General features: G+C 38.8%; 1 protein-coding gene across 1 annotated transcript in view; it reads right to left on the minus strand.

Moving 5' to 3' along the window:
• LOC149851194 (uncharacterized) overlaps positions 1-15,726 on the minus strand; it is a 46,185-nt gene extending 30,459 nt beyond the window's left edge. Inside the window, exon 1 of the mRNA XM_090007931.1 lies at positions 15,546-15,726. Coding sequence (XP_089864057.1) covers positions 15,546-15,726 — 181 coding nt within the window. The remainder of the gene's footprint in view (positions 1-15,545) is intronic.
• Positions 15,727-20,100: the final 4,374 nt, after the last annotated feature.

Below are 20,100 nucleotides of genomic sequence, written 5' to 3' on the forward strand. Positions count from 1 at the left end.
TGACCACTTAGGGTCGCAATGCGCAATAACGACGCTCAAGCCTCCAAGACTTAGCGTATATCGCAAGAGCCTCCTCAGGGCTATGAGTTGAACATCCGCTCAAGTCCTCATGACTTAGAGAAAGCCTTTTCAGGGCTGTGATTTGAATAGCCGCTTAAGTCTCCACGACTTAGCCATGACCTCTTCCGGGTCTCAAAGTGATGTCTAGCTCAAGTCTTCATACTTGGCACATCCGTATCCCACGCATCTAAGGACAACTCCTCGAGCTTCGCTTAGTCGTGCGGATACAACACGGGTCTTTGCCCAGTCGGTCCAGTAGTATACCGAACATGACACCTTCACAAAGGTTATGCAGGACTGACTCAACACGTCATCCACTCATACATTCAAAGCATCGCTGTACCTAGAACTAATGCATTGTTTGATAATTAACCGCTCCCGCCTTTGGTACGCAGGTAGAGCTATTGTCCGGGCATCAACGCGACGTTCTGGGGGTTGATTATTCTATGTATTTTAGATACCCCAGAGGCCTGTTGACCCTATCCATAGTAGGGCAGTGTGTTTCAACTGGGAGAATCCTACTAGGCCCATATTCGGATGCATCCTCTACTTGCAGTAGTTGGGTTCAATCCTTAGATCTTAAGGATAACCACGACCCCAAAACCCATGAGTGACTGAGGCCATCGTGGACTCTATCAGGTCCAAAGTAAAATACATGTCACTCAAGGTTGTACCATCACTGTCATTCCACAGTGAGCATAATTCCTGAAGGGGTCTGCCAGTCTTACAATTACTTGGACAGAATCTGCATGCCATTTAGGCAGCCCGTGCTTTCAGCACTACGGGAGTATGTACCCGACCCCATTCAGTCTTCCCCAACACAGTCATTACTGAGGGGGTACCCCTAACACGATCTTCAACCGCGGGGTATGTGCGACCTTAAGTCTTATTCATATGCATGCAGAACACCGCTCTTTGGCACTTCGGCCACCACGAGCATCACACCTCTTTGGGTGGAAACAACACACTCTGGCTCTTCGGCCCTTACGAGTCTGGTTGTGTAACCGTTCTCAATGAGCATGCATATGACTCGATCTAAATAGATCGGCTACTCGGCGTATTTTTACGCAACGAGTCCAAACCTAGCCAAGGCGCAACCTCTACTCCGGCTCAGCGGCCCTTACGAGCAAGGTGCCCTTGCAGGCACAATGATACGAGCCGATCTGGCATCGTTCCATCAACGGACATCATTATGCCGTTCCATTGGTTCCGGCAGCTCTTCTGCCAACCATTTCGTCAGCACCTCCCCTGCTCTACCGGCAGTGGTGCGACGACCCCTTCTACGTTGTAGAGGGCAAACCATGAACTGGGTAGCACTCTGCTATATGTCAGAGTATCCTGCTACGTTCTTTCTGAGCTATTCTTAGCTTCTTCAGAAATTTTAGCAGCACTTCCTCTCTTTTACGGAGAAAGCGTGCGTTTCTTTTATCCATTTCAGCGGCATCTCCCCTCTTTGGTAGGAAATCGCCACGCTTAATTCGGGAAATGGATGCGCACCGTTGTGCGTACTTTGCATCCATCAAGGTTGCAGGAACCCTGGGCCATAGCCAGGCCATACGTAATTAACTTAGTCTTTACGTAAAGAGCATTTTGCCAAAAAGCGAAGCCTTTCCAATAGGGGCTTCATTCGTCAAGCAGAATCTTGAACGAGGAGCGGTCGAGGAATCGCATGGGCGATTTGGAGTTGATCTCCATTTGAACGCTCATTTATGCGCTATATATGTAGTATAAGCAGAAGCCTGTGCTTTATACAGCGGCGGCGTAAAGAAATGCATATACTATTGTTCAGGGTGTGTAACTGAACGAAATATTCTACATATATAACAAAGCAGAAGCCTTGGCATCGTTCGACGCGACGGCGTAAGTAAAGACATTGCAGAAAGCAGGAGCCTTGGCATCGTTCGACGCGACGGCGTAAGTAAATGCATAATCGGAAGTGCAGAAAACAGGGAGCCTTGGCATCATACGACGCGACGGCAAAGGTAAATTACATAGCCTGTGCGATATAAGACGCGTCGGCAGAATCAGCAGATATACACCTAGATCCGCATCCAACGATAGTTACGAGGCGAGCGGGTGAACACCGAAGTGTCCTAAAGGGCTCAACCAAGAACTAAAGCGAGATACCATTTTGAAGAACGCATATACTGCGTGTTTGAACATAGATATATCCGACGATAGTTACGAGACGAGCGGGTGAACACCGAAGTGTCCAAAAAGGGCTCAATCAAGAACTAAAGCAAGATACTACTTCAGAAAGTATATTCTATATACAAACAGTCAAATACTTGAGAGAGATGGATCAACGAAGCGAACTTACTTCAAATCGTGGAAGAAACGGCTCCGGGTTGCTTCTTTGGCTTCGAGCCTTCCTTCGAGAGGTCAGACTAAGTCAGATGAAGCTGACTTAGTTGGGAAAGAGGTAGAGTAGGTCAAGCTACTCAACCTAAGTGGTTTGAACCAAACAGGGTTCGATCCAAGTCAACTGGGTTCAGCAGGTTCGAACTCAGCTCAAGTAGGCTAAGTCTGGGTTCAGAAATCCAAACCGAAATCTGGACCAAAAAGGACTTTGACTTTGACTTTAAACCCAACTAGGTTCAAGTCAAGTCAACTGGGTTTGGACCAGGTCAAGTGGGTTCAGACCCAGGTCAGGTGGGTTAGGACCAGGTCAGGCAGGCTCAGGCTAAGTCAGGCAGGCTCAGACCAGGTCAGGTGGGCTAGGCTAGGTAGGGGAGGTTTAGGAGAGAGAGAGAAGGCAAGAGAGAGAGGGGGGTCGATTTTTATGAGAAGAGAGAGAGTAGGGAGGGCTATTTATAGCCCAAGCCCACCTCCTCTTGGGTTTTTCCATGCCCAAACTACCCCCTTGGCTTCTTTTTAATTCCAAGAGGTTCCTTGGTGTGTGGCCCACTTGGATATTCCATGGGATATTTTTGTGGGTCCCACCAGATATTTTCTGAGGAATATTTCTGTGGGTCCCACCAATATTTCCGTGGGTCCCGCAAGAATTTCGGGTTTCCGGCGATTTTTTTCCGAAAAATTCTGAGTACGCCATTTTCTTCGTATTGACGTAACTAAGAAAGTTGGCTCGTACGAATCTATTGATTTCGTTTAGTTAGGAAGTTATGGCTTCTTGAGTATTTGAGCATATATTCGCGATTCGACGAATATCCTAAGTATAACTGGCTCGCAGGAATTGATTCGTTTCGCATTCTGAGAAGAAATGCTATTTTTACCGGTAAATGCCTCATGAATTTTATTCAGATATTTTCTGAAAAATTGCGGGTCTTACAAGGGAAGAGAGAAGAGAGGGAATAATGGGGAAAAGGGGAAAGACGGCTTCAGCCGTGAATGAGAGGAGGCGCCTAATTTTTTTCTGCTTTTGGGGTTTTAAAAACAACATACCGGTTTGAACCGGTTTGTAACAGATGCAAACCGGTTCAAGCCGGTTTGTTTATTTATTTTTTTTAAAATTCAAACCTATTCAGCCGGTTTACTATTATTATATTTTTTTTTCAGTTTTAAGTCAAAAACCGTGTAAACCGGTTTAGAAAAATTTTCAAAAACTTTATTTCATTTATAAGGAAATAAAAACTATTCTACTAAATTTTTTTCTTTTCTAAAAACAAATACTTAAAATGAATATAAAACTATTTACTCTATATTTTTTTTATTTTTATTAAAAAAAACTAAAACTAACTACTATGATTATAACAAAACTAAAATATGTATAAAATTGTAAAATAAAACTATTTTTCATGCATTTTCTATTTTTAAATCATTTTAGCACATTTACTCAAAAACTAACATAAAATTGGGTTTTTGAAACATTATTTCATAAAATCATGCATATTTAAATGTTAATAAACCCTGAATTATATGCATGATCAAATACCCCCATGCTTATGTTTTGCTAGTCCTCGAGCAAACTAGAAAAATGCAAGAAATCAAACTATCACCTAACTCACTTTCGTAGGAATCACGGTTGCATTTAGCTCATGCAACAAGCCCTTTCAACCCCTGGGTTACCCTAGTGGACGAGTAAGGTCTCGTGAGGGTTTGCAGTGATGCTACCCACAAACATCTCTGTCATGTATGCATAATATTACACATCCTCACAATCAGTAGGTAATCAAAGACTTTGTTTTCACAAATATTTCCTGTTATTTCAAAATCATAATATAATTAGAATCTTTTATGTACCACCACAGAAAAAGAATTTCTTTCACTTTTCTAAAAATCACAATTATTTATGTTTTATTCTTAGAAAATCCAATAAAAACATATTATTATTTACTTATCCTCACTCATATGTTTTCTACACAGGTTTTCTCAATCACACTTCTAAGCATTGAACTTTTCTTTCTTTTTAAGCTCTTTTCTCTTTTTTTTTTTTTTCTTTTCACGCTTTTTCTTTTTGCACACTTATTTTTCTCATATAGCTTGCGTGTGGTTTGCTTTTATGCCTTGTGCAATGTCAATATCTTCTATACTTTTTCAATACATACCAAAAGATATCAACTAAGACATAAAAGTGACTTCCTTCATTCACCTTTATAACATGAGAGTCAAATATTTCAACTTGTATCTGTTCTCAGTTACTTAGGATCACAAAGTTTTCCACTCTCCTTTTCGAAAAATGGAATTAAAAGTTTCAACTTACATCTAAGTTCCATCTACTAAGGATTGTGGAATTATCCAAACAACCTAACGCATGCTATTTTTTCTTTTGAGCTCATTTTTATGCTTTTGTTCATTTGCTTAGTTTTTCAAAAATAGAACTGTGCATATTCATATTTATGATTCAAAATAAACTCTAACATGTATCTATCATCATTTCCTCGAAATCCGCATAAACAACCATAATTTTTAGATCTATGTCAGAAAAAATTTTCGTGGGGCTTAAAAAATCCTCTAAAAACATTAGATTTGAAATAACATTCATATAAATTCAAACTCTTTCTTTAAAAATCTACTTTTCATGAGAAATGTGTAAACATGTGCAAGAACGTAAACAGAAATATCAAGGTGTGCATTCTACACCCTCCACCATGCTTGAATGACATTGTCCCAGTGGCACTCCCCCATGCTTGAATGAAACTCAGTGAATGCACATGAGAGAAATAAATGAGGGAAAGAGTAGAATAACCTGACATGAATTAAAAATACACGTTCTATGAATGTAATGAATGCAATATATACAGGACAAAACATGAAACTCATAGAAAAGATAGAAAAACGAAAAATAAAACCAAATAAAATCTACAAATCCTAACAACAAATGTAATACTATACAGAATATGGGTTGCCTCCCATAAAGCGCTAAGTTTCACGTCCCCAGCCAGACGGATCCCTGGAAAAACCTTCATCGTCCATGAGATCAATGGACATGAAGTCAGACTCAACCGGGCTCTATGAAGAAAAGAGTGTCATCTGTGACACTACGCACTGTGTTTCCATCCCTTTTACCTCCAATTGTAGTATCATGACTCTCTTGACATGAAGAACGAAGATTAGTCTCATCTGAGAGACTGGTCAAGAATCGAGAGTCTAGGACCGACCGAGTACCAATGAATGCAACTTCAGACAAGTGGTGAATATGATCAGGCTTGACTTGATCAAGCACCTTCTGCATCTGTACCTCTTGCTTACTAAAAATTGGTGATCCTAAAGGCTGAGAAAATGGGGCTTTATATGATGAAAATGTATGCTGTGAGTAAGGCCCCTTCTGTTGAGGTATCATGGAGATCGACTCGTCAGCAGAAATGATATGGGGTTCATGAGTCGATTCTTGAGTGGGGTGACACACCTTCCCATACTGAAGGGATGTAACAGATTTGACTTGCTCATGATGTGAATCGGTGGTTTGCAAGTCAAATGACATGGAATCCTCTCCCTTGGATGTGACAACAGACTGACTATGAAGGTTCTCCTGATTTTGTCTACTCAATGTCTGAGCTAACTGTCCCATTTGAGTCTCTAGCTTGGCTATTGACTGCGTATGGGAACACAAAGTGGCCTTGATATCAGAAAAAGCTTCTAACATCTTCTCTTGAAATGATGAACTTGGAATGGGCTCCTGAGGAGAAGGTAGACAATACTGGTGATGAACCTGTGGAAATATAGGATGCGAGTAACCTTGTGAAGGGTTACTGGGTCTATACTGTGTCTGGGAGGGCTGATGGGATGGGGAAATGAACTGGTTTCGCCAACCTGTGTTATATGAAGATGTAAATGAATCGGGCATGGGTTTAGCTAAACCTTGGGCAGCATTCACCTGCTCCTGAACGAATTCAGGATATAATGGCGCTGCCGGACAATCTGAAACACAGTGTGCAGGGCTAGCGCATAGCTCGCACACTCTTTCTACTGGACTTCTCGAAGAATTGGCTAGGAATTGATCTAACTTCCTAGTCAACTGGTCAACCTTGGTACGCAATTCTAATTCGGACCCAACTTCGAAAATCCCAACCTTCCTAGGACCACTAGATAGAGATGTAGTCCTATCGAGCCGTGAAGACAAGTTATGATGCATCGTGTTTTCACTCAAGGTCTCAAATAAAGACCACGCCTCGTCCTCACTTTTGAGCATAAAAGTGCCCCCACAAGACGAATCAACCATTTGACGATGCTTTTCAGTAAGCCCGTCATAAAAATACTGCACCAACTGCCAACGAGGCACCTGGTGATGGGGACACTTACGGAGAAGATCTTTCAATCTCTCCCAAGACTCGTGAAATTGTTCTCCCTCAATTTGAGAAAAACTAGTTATAGCTTTACGAAACTGATTTGTTTTACTAATTGGGAAATATTTTTTTAAAAATTCTTTTTGCATTCCTTCCCAAGTAGTAATACGAACCGTCTCAAGAGATTTTAACCAGTGCTTGGCTTTATCTTTGAGAGAGAACGGAAACAAAGTTAACCTCATAGCGTCGTATCCAAAATTATTGATTCGCACAGTCGAGCAAATCTCAAAGAATTCATCGAGATGACGATATGGGTCTTCATTGCTAAGGCCATAAAACGAAGGTAACATTTGAATCACACTGGCCTTAATCTCAAAATGGCTCGCTCCTACATCAGGTCTCGTGATGCAGGAGGTGAGAGTATACGTATTTGGCATGAAGTACTCCCTCAAAGGACAGATCAATTGATGATCATCAGCCATTGCTTACACCTTAGAGTAGACCGATGTAGCACACGTCCTAACTCTGGGTTTTCTACCTAACTAACGCACTAAGCGGCCAAACCACGCAAACCACAAAGCGAGTAAACTAAAAACAACAAGAACTAAACAAACACCACGCAGTTACACATAAAAGAGATTATGCATAAGAAATATAAAATCTATGTGTATGGTACCAATCGTACACAGTCACCTCTAAGGGGGTCCTAGTAGGTGGGCTGTGCAGAAAAGTAAGCTCTTCTCTAAGATATGCACATACGTGGTTCTAAACCTAAATGCACACAAACACTAGGCAATAAAGCTAATACTAATATTACACCGTTCCCCGGCAACGGCGCCAAAAATTTGATGTCTTCTTTTAAATCGTTGTAATTTTGAAAAGATTTTTAAATGTAAAACATGTGAAAACCAGACATCAAATAATAAAAACCGGTTCTCACTAGTGGATGAGACCGGGTCGAACTCAGGGAACGGGAATATGTTGTATTCAAACAAACAAGTCTAAACTATTCTTTATTGCCGAATTATTGAAATATAAAATGTTCAGAAAAGTAAAAACAACTAACTATTACAACAAATGAATACCCTTCGCAGAGGGCGTAAAGTGCAATATTTACAAACCCAATTAAAATTCCTAATTCAAAAAATAAAAGCAAAAAGAAGCTTTATTCTTCGTACTTCGTGTCACGTAATCGCTTCCGCTCCAGTCTGTGCTATCCTGCACAATTCAAAGAAACACGAGCAGTACCAGAGCTAGAACATGAAAGAAATGATAAAAGACATCTAAATGACTAACTACAATTGAATGTAAAAACAAAACAGGAAATTAGAAAAAAACAGAAAAGAGAAAATTACTGAAAGACTAAAACATGAACTTGGAGATTTGTAAAACAGGAAGTGCTGAATGAAGAAAAGAAAACGAAATATTTCAAAAAACAAAATATGAAATGAATAATGAAGAACATGAAAAACTGAATAATGCACGAGAAATGAATGTAAAGACAAGAAATGACTAAAAACAAAACAGAAAATAAGGAAATGATTGAACTCTATATTAAAACTAAAATTGTAAATCAAGAAAACATAACAAACAATTAACCAATCTATATTGCAGGTAACCAACAGAAATTTAGTGAAAACAATAGACATTCAGTAAACTAAAAAAAACAAAACTTAGTAAGATGCAAAATAGAAATTTTTGAAAAACAACAATGCAGATGAAAGTTATGAAACTAACAAAACTAATGCAATGATAGCAAACAGGAAATTAATACAGAGAATTATGATAATATGAAACATGAATTAAAAAAAAAAACAGATAGGAAATGATTTAAAGACAAAATAGAAAATAAGGAAATGAAATAACGAATGTGAAAATTCAATTGTAACACAAACATCAAACAGACAATCACACGAAAGAATGTAAAACGGAATGTGCCAAACTAAAAAAAAAATCAGAAATTCAATAAAAGTAAACACGATATTAACTAATACAAAAGAGTACTTAAGGAATGAAAAACAAACAACCGAAAGAAGAAGAAAAACAGAACAGGAAAATGAATGTGAATTACATTTTAATTTTTTTTTCTGAAACAAGACACAACAAATAGATGATCGATTGAACAGACAAAAGTAGAAGAACTGAAGAAGAATCTGATCAGAAGAAGAAGAAAAGAAAGATCTGAATCGGAAGAAGAAGAGGAAGAAGAAGAAGAAGAAGAAGAAGATCTGAAGGAGAAGAAGAAGAATCGGAGGAAGAAGAGGAAGAAGAAGAAATAAAGAAGAAGAAGAAGAAGAAGTAGGAGAAGAAGGATACTCAGCACTCACCGTGAACATGAGGGAAGAGGTGTTGTGGCGACCTCCACCACCACTGCCATCGCCGGAATAAGAAGCTTCCACCACTGCCGCCGGCTGGAAAGAAGAAGAGGAAGAAGAAGAAGGAGAAATTAGGGAAAAAGGTAGCCACCGGCAATGGTGGAGGGAAGAGAGAAGAGAGGGAATAATGGGGAAAAGGGGAAAGACGGCTTCAGCCGTGAATGAGAGGAGGCGCCTAATTTTTTTCTGCTTTTGGGGTTTTAAAAACAACATACCGGTTTGAACCGGTTTGTAACAGATGCAAACCGGTTCAAGCCGGTTTGTTTATTTATTTTTTTTAAAATTCAAACCTATTCAGCCGGTTTACTATTATTATATTTTTTTTTTCAGTTTTAAGTCAAAAACCGTGTAAACCGGTTTAGAAAAATTTTCAAAAACTTTATTTCATTTATAAGGAAATAAAAACTATTCTACTAAATTTTTTTCTTTTCTAAAAACAAATACTTAAAATGAATATAAAACTATTTACTCTATATTTTTTTTTATTTTTATTAAAAAAAACTAAAACTAACTACTATGATTATAACAAAACTAAAATATGTATAAAATTGTAAAATAAAACTATTTTTCATGCATTTTCTATTTTTAAATCATTTTAGCACATTTACTCAAAAACTAACATAAAATTGGGTTTTTGAAACATTATTTCATAAAATCATGTATATTTAAATGTTAATAAACCTTGAATTATATGCATGATCAGGAATCAACCATTGCATAATGACATGACAATCATGACTCTTCAACCCATATAATTATCCCTCATCTATCTTCACATCCCGAGCAATGCTAGAGACGTATCCATCTGAAAATCTCAACTGTCTCAACCATTGACATACCGACTTTATTTGATCTGGTCCAAGCACGTACCTTGCCTTTGGTTTTAGTATTTTACCATTGTACTCTTTGAATTCTAATTTTGATCTTTTACATATTACTTTTAAGTCCATACGGGCCTTTGGATTATCCTTCATTTTCTCTTTGACATTCATTATCGTATTGAACACATTATCAAACACATTTTTCTCCACATGCATCACATCCAAATTATGTCGTATCAATAAGGTCGGCCAATATAGTAGTTCCCAAAATATAGATTTTTTTGTCCAATTGTGATCCTTCCCAAATCCAATGAAGGGCGTCGGGATATGGGCATCTATCAGTCCATATGGAAAGTATCACAATCTTCTTAAAATCTCTATGTCAAACAACTGTATAGGTGGACCTTTCATTTTAGTTGTGCCTGCTCGGAACACATTCCTTTATTGTCGAAACGAATGGTCACTGGGTAAAAATCGATGGTAACAATCAAACCAACTCGACTTCCTTCCATGCGTCAATCTAAAAGATTTTGTATCCTCCATGCAGTACGAACATGCCAACCTCTCAGGTGTGCTCTAACTAGATAACATACCATATGCAAAAAAGTCACTGATTGTCCATAGAACAACAACCTTCATATTGAAGTTTTATTTTTTGTGGGCATCATACGCGAGAACACCATCATCCCACAATATTTTTAGTTCATCAATCAATGACCTTAAATATACATCAAGATTTTGGCTCAAAGAGGTCAAACCAGAAATCAATAGAGACAAGAAAAGATTTTGACGCTTCATACACAAGCTTGGAGGAAGGTTGTATGGGGTGACAAATACTGGTCAACACGAGTATGGAGTTAATCTACCCTCAAATGGATTAAATCCATTTGTACATAAACCGAGCCTAAAATTTTTCACTTCCATTGTGAATGTCTGATGAGTACGATCAAAGTGCTTCCAAGCTTCCACATCAATAAGATTCGTGAACTTGTTTTCATCATGTCAAACTTTATTTGCATGCCATCTCATTTGTTTAGCTGTCCTCGAAGACATATACAATCGTTGCATTATAGGGGTGAGAGGGAAGTAGCGAAGCGACTTGTATGACACTTCTTTTGACCTCATGCTACCATTGCCTTTTGTCTTTGACTTGAACCGAGGATGCCCACATGATGAATATGATATGCTATTTTCTTGATCTTTGAAATACATGTAGTGATTTTGATAAGCATCTATCTTTTGATACTTCATACCTAAAGCGTTGACCATAACCTTCGCACGATAGAAATTTTATGGTAATTTCTCATCTTTGGGCAACATACTCTTCACAATAGAGCACAGACAATCAAAACATGATTGACTCAAATTATACTCGGACTTCAAATTCAGTAGTTGAAGAACTGCAGACAAGGTAGTGTGACTCTCGCCACCATTCCAAAGTGGCTCATCAGCATCTCTAAGTAAATTATAAAATCTACTAGCTGCATCATTTGCTGCTTCTTCCTCTACCCCAGTTGGTACATCACTAGAACCCATAGCAGAACCCAGTTCTGGTCCCGCGGCATCAAATATCAAATCCACATATGGATTATCATGCACCACATCCACTCGTGCGTCAAAATTTTTCTAAAAATCTTCACCATGAAGCGTCCAATTCTGATAATCACTCACAAAATCCTTCCTGTATAGGTGATGTCTAACGCCATGAGGTTCTACAAATCGATTGTTCTTACACATCGTGCAGGGAACCTGATCTGACCTGTGGGATCCACTGACACTTGCCATTGCAAATTCAATAAAACTGTCAATACCATCCATATATTCAAGTGATACCTTATTGTCAACTATCCTACGGTACATCCATTCACGGTTTGCATTCATTTTATCCTATGATGTTACGGATATTATCCTAACCAGTTAAAAGAGAATCATAAGAATGCTATGATGAAGAAAATATCAAATTTATCACGCATTCGTGGTAGATATAATGATTTGATATATATCACACACACACACACACACACACATATATATATATGATGTCATTCAATCATAAGAACAATGATGCATGCATTGATAACTTAATATTTTCATATGCAAAACCATTCATTTGAAGCATTGATAACTTATCATTTATTTTCATGTGCAAACTCATTCATAACATAATACATTCATTTGAAGTATGTTTTCATGATATAATTTCACATGGAAGGCATAATCAAATTGAAAATAACTACATACAAGCATGAATACAGTTACATCAAACATTACAATACATTCAAATCAATCATATCAAAACAATGTCAAATATGTTCCTGCAACAAACACACTCCAATATCCCGCTAACTACTACCATGACTAGCATGAAATCCGAACTCTAAAAATAAGAGCACTTCTATTTTCATACATTAAAATCATGCTTAGCATGATCTCCGAACTCCATCAAAGCAGTCCTAGATATCCACAACTAAGTGAGTGTGTGAACAAAAAATTGTTGCATCCAAGAAATTAAATAACCGCTGATGCGCTTGTATCACTTACTCACCATGGGTATTTACCCGATTTACATGCTATTGTCTTTGTATTTTTTTTGTAATTTTTTTTTGTATTTTATTTTTAGTCGCATGCGATACTTAGTACTAAGCATCACACAATTAGCTCAACTATACACTTACAAAGCACAATTATATACGAAAGGGGGGGGGGGGCAAAGGCCCCTGCGGCTCTTCAAAAGAAGGAGGCAGTGGCCCCAAGACGAAAAAAAAGGGTGGGGGTGCAGGGGCTAAAGATACCCTTCGGCTCTTGAAAAGGAGGAGGCAGGGGCCAATGGCCTCTGTCGGATCAAGACGAAAAAAGGGGTGGGAGGCGCAGGGGCCAAAGATACCCTTCAACTCTTGAAAAGGAGGAGGCAGGGGCTGATGGCCCTTGCCAGACCAAGACGAAAAGGGGGGGGGGGGGGATGGCCCCTGTCGGATCAAGACAAAAAAAAATAGGATCGGGGGCGCATAGGCCAAAGACCCCTGTGACTCTTGAAAAGGAGGAGGCAGGGGCCGATGGCCTATGCCGGACCAAGGGGGGGGGGGGGGGGGTAGGGGTCAAAAAGCCCTTGCGACTCTTGAAAAGGAGGAAGCAGGGGTCGATGGCCACTGCCGGATCAAGACAAAAAAAAAAGAATAAGAAGGAGACAACGCAGGGGGAGAGAGGGATCACCTGAGGGAGAAGGAAAGTAGACGAGGGGATCCAGCTAAGAGAGCGAGCGCGAATGGGGGGCTCCGATGACTGAGGAGGCTCGAGAGGGAGAGAAACCAAGAGGGGGGGGGGGGGGTGAGGTGACCGGACGGGGTCGATCACCCGACGAGGAGGCACCGGTGGTGCTGCCGAAAAAGGGGCAGCGGTGGTCGGACAAGAGGATCAGAGGAGACGGGCGACAAAGATGGGAGGGTTAGGGTTCAATTTGGGGAAAATCAAAGAGAGAGGAGAGAGAATGTCGCAGCTTAGACGAGCTTATAGCAAAAAATAGTGACAAATTAGCGATGGAAACATTCCGTCTCAAACTCTGTTGCTAAGTAGCGACTTTTGTTGCGACGAAAAACATATATCGCTAATCCGTCGCTAAGTTGCGACGAAGTTTGACATAGAACTTTTTCATCACTAATTAGCGATGAAGTATGAGACAGAATATTTTCGTCGCTAAATCCACAACAAATTTCAATTTTAGCGATGACTACTTTTCTCTCGCTAAGCCATCACAACTTTGCGACGGAAATAATTTGTCACCAATTTTCGTCGCTAATTAACATTTTTCTTGTAGTGAAACTAGGTTTGTTCACGATTGAGTTCTTGAGACACAACTAGGCTTGGACTTAAAGAGTGTCATTGCTTCGCAAGATCAGGTGACCCCTCCCATATGTGAACTTACAAGACAAACAAGAAAAAAGAAATAGAAAGAAAGAAAAGATCAAGAATAAGAAAAATCTCATGAACCAAAATATGGGAAGAAGATTTTTTATAGACTTTTGGAAGGCCAAAATATTTTGAGTGATAAATGAAATTAAAAGGCAATAAATCCAACATTTAAAAGAATGAACAATGTGAACTGGGCTTTTTTGCAACTGAGTTTCTAGGATACAACTAGGCTTGAACTTCAAGAGTGTCACTGCTTCACAAGAATAGGTGACCTCTCCCACAAGCGAACTTACAAGCCAAATGAGAGTAAAAGAATAAAAAGAAAGAAAATATTGAGAATTAGAAAAATCTATGATCCAAAAGAAAAAATGAAGATTTTTTATAGACTTTAGGAGGGCCAACACATTTTAGGTGATAAATGAAATTAAAAGGCCATAAATCCAATGTTTAGGAAAATAAATAAAAATAACCCTGAACGGTTACCCGCTTTTGACCAATGTTCAAGGACCTCCAAAACTTACAAAGCCCCACAAACACCATACACTTTAAATGCTCTCAAAAGAGTCAAAGCAAAGTAAGAAACAAAAAGTCAATATTGGCTCATTCAAAAGTCAACATGGGCTTGAAATAGTTAAAACAAACTTAAGCACCTAAGATGTGCCTCGTGTCGCTGCAAAGTGCAAAGTGTGTGATTAAAGTGCCACATTGCGCCTCAAACACCCTTGCCCAGAGACGCACATACTCACCTTAAGACACAAAGGTTTCCAAAGTATAAGATATAGAGAAAAGACTATTTAAACCACATAAATATCTTTCCCTCTTAGATATGAGACTAAACACTTTTCAAAGGATTTTGGTAAGAAGCAATAAATGTACAAAAACTTTATAAAGAATGTGTACTTTTTCATTATAAAATATAGTATATTTTAAAACTTTTTCTAATATTTTTATCTCTAAACATTCTATTGTTCCGCTCTTTCCAGGCATGCCACCATGTTTGTTGACATTATCCACCATTTCCAAACTCGCCTCCGGTTATGTGATATCTTGACAAAGGGTTGCCCAAGTATCAGCGTTCTGAAGCAAGAATTAAGGTTGACCTAAAGCTTCAAATCGTCCCACACCATCCCGAAGACAGCCCTAAATGAGTCAATAGATGGTGTCCCCCTCTAGTAGGATGGGTGAAGACCGTGTTCAGCAGATATCATCGTGGTTGGCAAGTGGGTTACAAAATTTGAGATCACAGTGGCACGTTTCTCAAGCTGAGATGGATCGCTTGGCATTGGTGGAGGAAAATCTTTAGAAGGTGTTCAAGCTCAACGGATCATAGTGGAGAGCACAAGGAAGGACATGATTAGCCTAGTGAAACATGCAATGGTGGGCCATGTTAGAAGTGGCTCAATAGATCAAGGAGTGATATAATTCTTTTGGAAGTTTGAGAGATTTCCTAGTGTGTGGACATCGAGAGAATGCATCCGGTGCAATTGGCGAAACTTGGAGTTCTGGGCAATTATTGTTGTTGGAAGGATAAACCGCCTGATTGGTTTTTCTTTGCTATTCTTGTATTGGTAGGGATCAGACTAACCCTAGATTGCTAATCCGATAAAAAAACATATTAAATGGTGACCTGATTCCAAGTCCTTTTTCACACGTAAAACACCATCGACAAAACCCATGCAAAAAAAAGGGCTTGGGGAGACGGGCCTTTCCTCTCCAAACTGCATGCTTCGAAAGCCAATCCATGCCGACTTCAAGGCATGCCCTGTAACAGGAAGATAGACTGAAAATTTCATCCCTCCAGATAGACCACTTGAGATTCTCAGGCCGGTCAGCAGATGACAGAAACAACTTGAATATAAGGCCTTGAGTAAACCTCTCCATACCTGAGAGCATTTTCTCCATGAAGAATTCCTTGACCAGACCCCCAGGATTCCATCGAACTTGTATTTGATCTTCAAGAAAAGAACCCAAGGCATGTCCTCTCTGTGGCCAAACGACACTACCAACAACAAAGTAGCACAATGTTCAGATTTGAGATTCTTCTAATTCCCAACTCGCTCCTTTCCAAAGGGCAAGTTACCATTTTCCAATTTACCAATGATTTTGATTGATCAGAGCCATTCCATAAAATGTTCCGAAGGGTTTTGTTGTTCCTGGTTTCGACCTTTTTAGGGATATGAAAATGGCCAACAAATGCAATGGCAAGCTACACAAAACATTACGAATAAGAGTATAAGCTGCCCTAAACCACTTTTGTGTTTTCATGAGAAAATTTTGGAATTTACAGAGTTGTCTTTTCCCTTATTTTGTAATATGGAGCCACATTTACTTGAAAAAAAAAATGATATAAAGGGTTATAGGATAACAAAATTACCATTTTTTAGTTAGGTCACTTTGAGCATATGCTTCTTTAGGAAGTAAAAAAAATTATCCTTTTTTTTTATACCTCTCTCTCTCTCTCAACAAAGGGATATTCCATAGTCGTTCATTGGAATCAAGGCCGGTAAACGAGCAGACCAAACTTCACATGAGGTGTCCAAGTTCAGCTTGTTTTTATGGTGTGCCAAGCTTCAACCAGCTCAAGAGCCAAAGTTTAAGCTATCTCATTTACAAAAAAAAAACATTGGTTTAAAGTTGGAAGTATTAGGATTTGACCTCTAGATTTATTGAGCCAAGCTCAAGTTTAAAAAAAAAAATACATGGCTTCAACACTGAAAATAACTCATTGGTTGCAAGCCAAACACTTGGATTATTTATTTTACATTATAATCACATGATATAAAATAAATTTATTACTACTTAATGAGCTTTCTACAAGATAAACTGAGCTGAACACTTGTTATTCATACTCGGATTGCTGAGCCTATTTTACGAGTTTAAACGAACACCGAGCACAAGCCAAACTACAAGATGCTCATGGGCTCATCTCATTTTTCAGCCCTTATTAGAATGGAGTGATAAAAATGGCCTATCATAGTTATGTGCTGCAATCTAACATATATAAATCGAGCAAATTGCAGCAGAGTTCCTGGCATAGACTTCCTAAACATGCCTCCAATACACTCCTAAGTATTTTATGCAACTTATGGTATGTTTGGCATCATGTGAAATTTAATCAAGTTCATGAACTCAAAACTTGCAGAAACGAGTGATCAAAAACACTGAAAATCATGAACTTGGTCGTGCTTTTATTCACGTGATCCAACGTGCCCCTGCCTTGGACATATCGTTTTGGGTTGTACTGACCTGGTTTACGTTAAAGGCACTCACCCTCGTGCCATTGTCGTATTTATTATGCAGACTCAATGCATTTGTTGCTCAAAAATCCTCCCCAAACAGGAGCTTCTTCTAAGTTCCAACTCTTGTGACAAAAAAGTTGAGGCATATATCGACCTATTCTTTTTAGTTGAAGAAATAACCATGTGGGATTTTCATTTCTCAAGTTCATTTATTGCATTTAAAGCCCGTTTGTTTTATTATGAATGGCTTCGGAACTCTTGCTGGCTCAGCTTTTCCATGAAAGTCGTTGCACATGGTGGGAGGTATGAAAGAATTTAAGTGTGAAAAGAAGAAAGTGGTGAGAAAAACTTGAGCCCACTTGCGTCAGCATAGCACTTTTCCAACATGATGCTTGATTTTTTTTTTTGAAAGATGGTGCTTGGATTTTTGTTTCACCCATTGTAAGAGGGTGAGAAGATGATCACATCTTTCGTAATTTCCAGTGAAAAACACATTAAACAAATGAGCCTCTCTCTCTCTCTCTCTCACTGTATGTGATTATGATAAACATTAAAAAAAAATTAGCAGTTTTGTTTTGTACAAGGGCACTTGCATGTACGTGTATGTGATCATTTAGATAATTATTTTTCTATGTGAATATAACAGAGAGAGAGAGAGAGAGAGAGAGAGAGAGAGAGAGAGAGAGAGAGAGCTTGAAGTGTGTGAGTGATCGAGGCTTACTGATTGAGCTTGAAGTGTTCAAGCTCTGCTCATGGTCCTGGCTGTCGAGAGAGCTGAACATATTAGGTCCCATTTCTTGTTCTTTCCCATTCTATCCCTGTTAGGCAAGTCGATATGTTTGGAGGAGTCTCATCTGTCTTGGTTTTGTTTCTATCTTTATCCTTTCCATATATTTGGTTGCTTTCTTGAACTTAGTTCTATCTTTAGAAAGTTACCTTTCCTCATTTGTTGGAAAGTTGAGAAAGAACGATTTATATATATGTTCATCTTTAACTCTTTGTATGTTATGACAACAATTAAAGGATCCCCTCCTCTCTCGTGGATGTAGGCACATTGCCGAACCACGTAATCGTCTGTGTGTGTGATTTGAGTCATCTTGCTGTGAGTATTCGATTCTTTATGGTATCAAAGCCAAGTTACTTCAACCTGCATTTATTGTTCACTCATGGATGACAAATCACAAGCACAGGGAAGCAGCTTAGCTTATATCAACCAGCAGCATGTCAATATGGTGGAGAGCGTGAATCCAACCTTGAAGATCACCATAAAACCTTTGAACAACTATAACTATCTCACATGGGCTAAGTCTGCAAAACTGCTCTTGAGTGAAAAGACCAAGCTCAGACATGTTATCGACAGCAAGGTCAGGCCACCTGATGGAGACTCCAAACTTGAAGAATGGGAGTCTAATGATCATACCATGATGTTGTGGCTTCTGAACTCTATGGACAAGAAGATCGCCCAAACATTTTATTCTCTAGAAACTGCAAAGAAAGTTTAGAATGCAGTAAAGGAGATATTCGGCCATCAATATAATGTGGTGAGATGTTATCAAGTTATGCAGGAGATTAACAAACTTAAACAAGGTGAGAAACCTTTCACCGAATATATTGGGGAATTGCAGGCTTTTTGGAATGATTGGGAGTCCTATACTCCGAATGCCACAAATGTTGTGACTCAACAAAAGAACTGTGAGCATGACAAAATTTTTCAGTTATTGGCTGGGCTGAGACCTGAGTATGAGAACCTTCGCAGCTAGATTATTATGTCTTCAGATCTACCCAAGTTAAATGAAGTCTGCGCTATTATTATGCGCAAAGAATACAAAAGGCAAGTCATGAATCCAATAATAAAGATTGATGACTCTAATGAGTCCCAAGCTACTCTCTTCTCCAAGCAAAAAGAGGTTATAACTCCGATCAATCCACACGAGAAAAGGAAGTTGTTTTGCACCTATTGCAAGAAGGAGAACCACACAAGAGATAGATGCTGGAAACTGAACAAAAGGCCCAATGACAGTGGCGGCGGCAGACTGAAAGTTGCTCAAGCATATCAAAAAGATAAAAAAGAAACTCTAATTACTATGGAAAAGTTGGCCTAAGTGTTCGAAAGTTTCACCAAACAACACCATGCTACCATGGCATCTCGAGATAAGGTCGATAGCACAGGTAACTTTAGTTTCATTTCACAATTTGATGATAAATGTTAGATAGTTGACTCGGGAGCGTCAGACAACATGACTAGTGATAAATGCATTATATCCAACATCAAGGCTAGTTCTAAAATCAAGCCAGTTACTATTGCTGATGGTGGTAAGGTTTAAGTTGAAGGGAAAGGGAAAGTTTGTTTTCTTGAAAATTTAAAGCCTCTTGATGTTCTATACATGCCTGGACTGACGTCTAATCTCATGTCTGTTAGCCATGTGACTAGAGATTATAATTGCAATGTTATATTTTTGCCATCTAAAGTTATTTTTCAGGATTGAAGCACGGGGGCGAGGATTGGTGAAAGCTCAGAGTTTAGAGGTCTCTATTACCTGAATAACAAGAATAAGGCGTTAATTGCCAACTTGAATAAGGATGAAGATGGCTTGTGGCATTCCAGACTCTGTCATCTATCGAGTTATGTTTTGAGAACTTTAAAACCTGGAATGAACTTCGAATGTAGTATCTGTGAGATCTATCGTTATGCAAAATGTACTAGACCTCCTTTTCCTTTATCTGAAAATACTTCTGAAAAACCTTTTGACTTGATTCATTTAGATGTTTGGGGACCAACACTTATTGATGCTTATAATGGTTTTAAATACTATTTGACATTTATTGATGATTATTCCAAAGTTGGATTGATATATTTTTTTGCGTAGCAAGGATGAAGCGTTTTCAAAGTTTGAAATCTTTCATAATATGATTGTTACTCAATTTGAAAAATATATAAAAGCGCTTCGCACTGATAATGACACTGAATACTTAAATCAACCGCTTGTCAATTTCACTAATAAGTTGGGAATTGACC

This window comes from Nuphar pumila, chromosome 1 (assembly GCF_984573655.1).
Source record: "Nuphar pumila chromosome 1, dmNupPumi1.hap1.1, whole genome shotgun sequence".
Taxonomy (NCBI): Eukaryota; Viridiplantae; Streptophyta; class Magnoliopsida; order Nymphaeales; family Nymphaeaceae; genus Nuphar; species Nuphar pumila.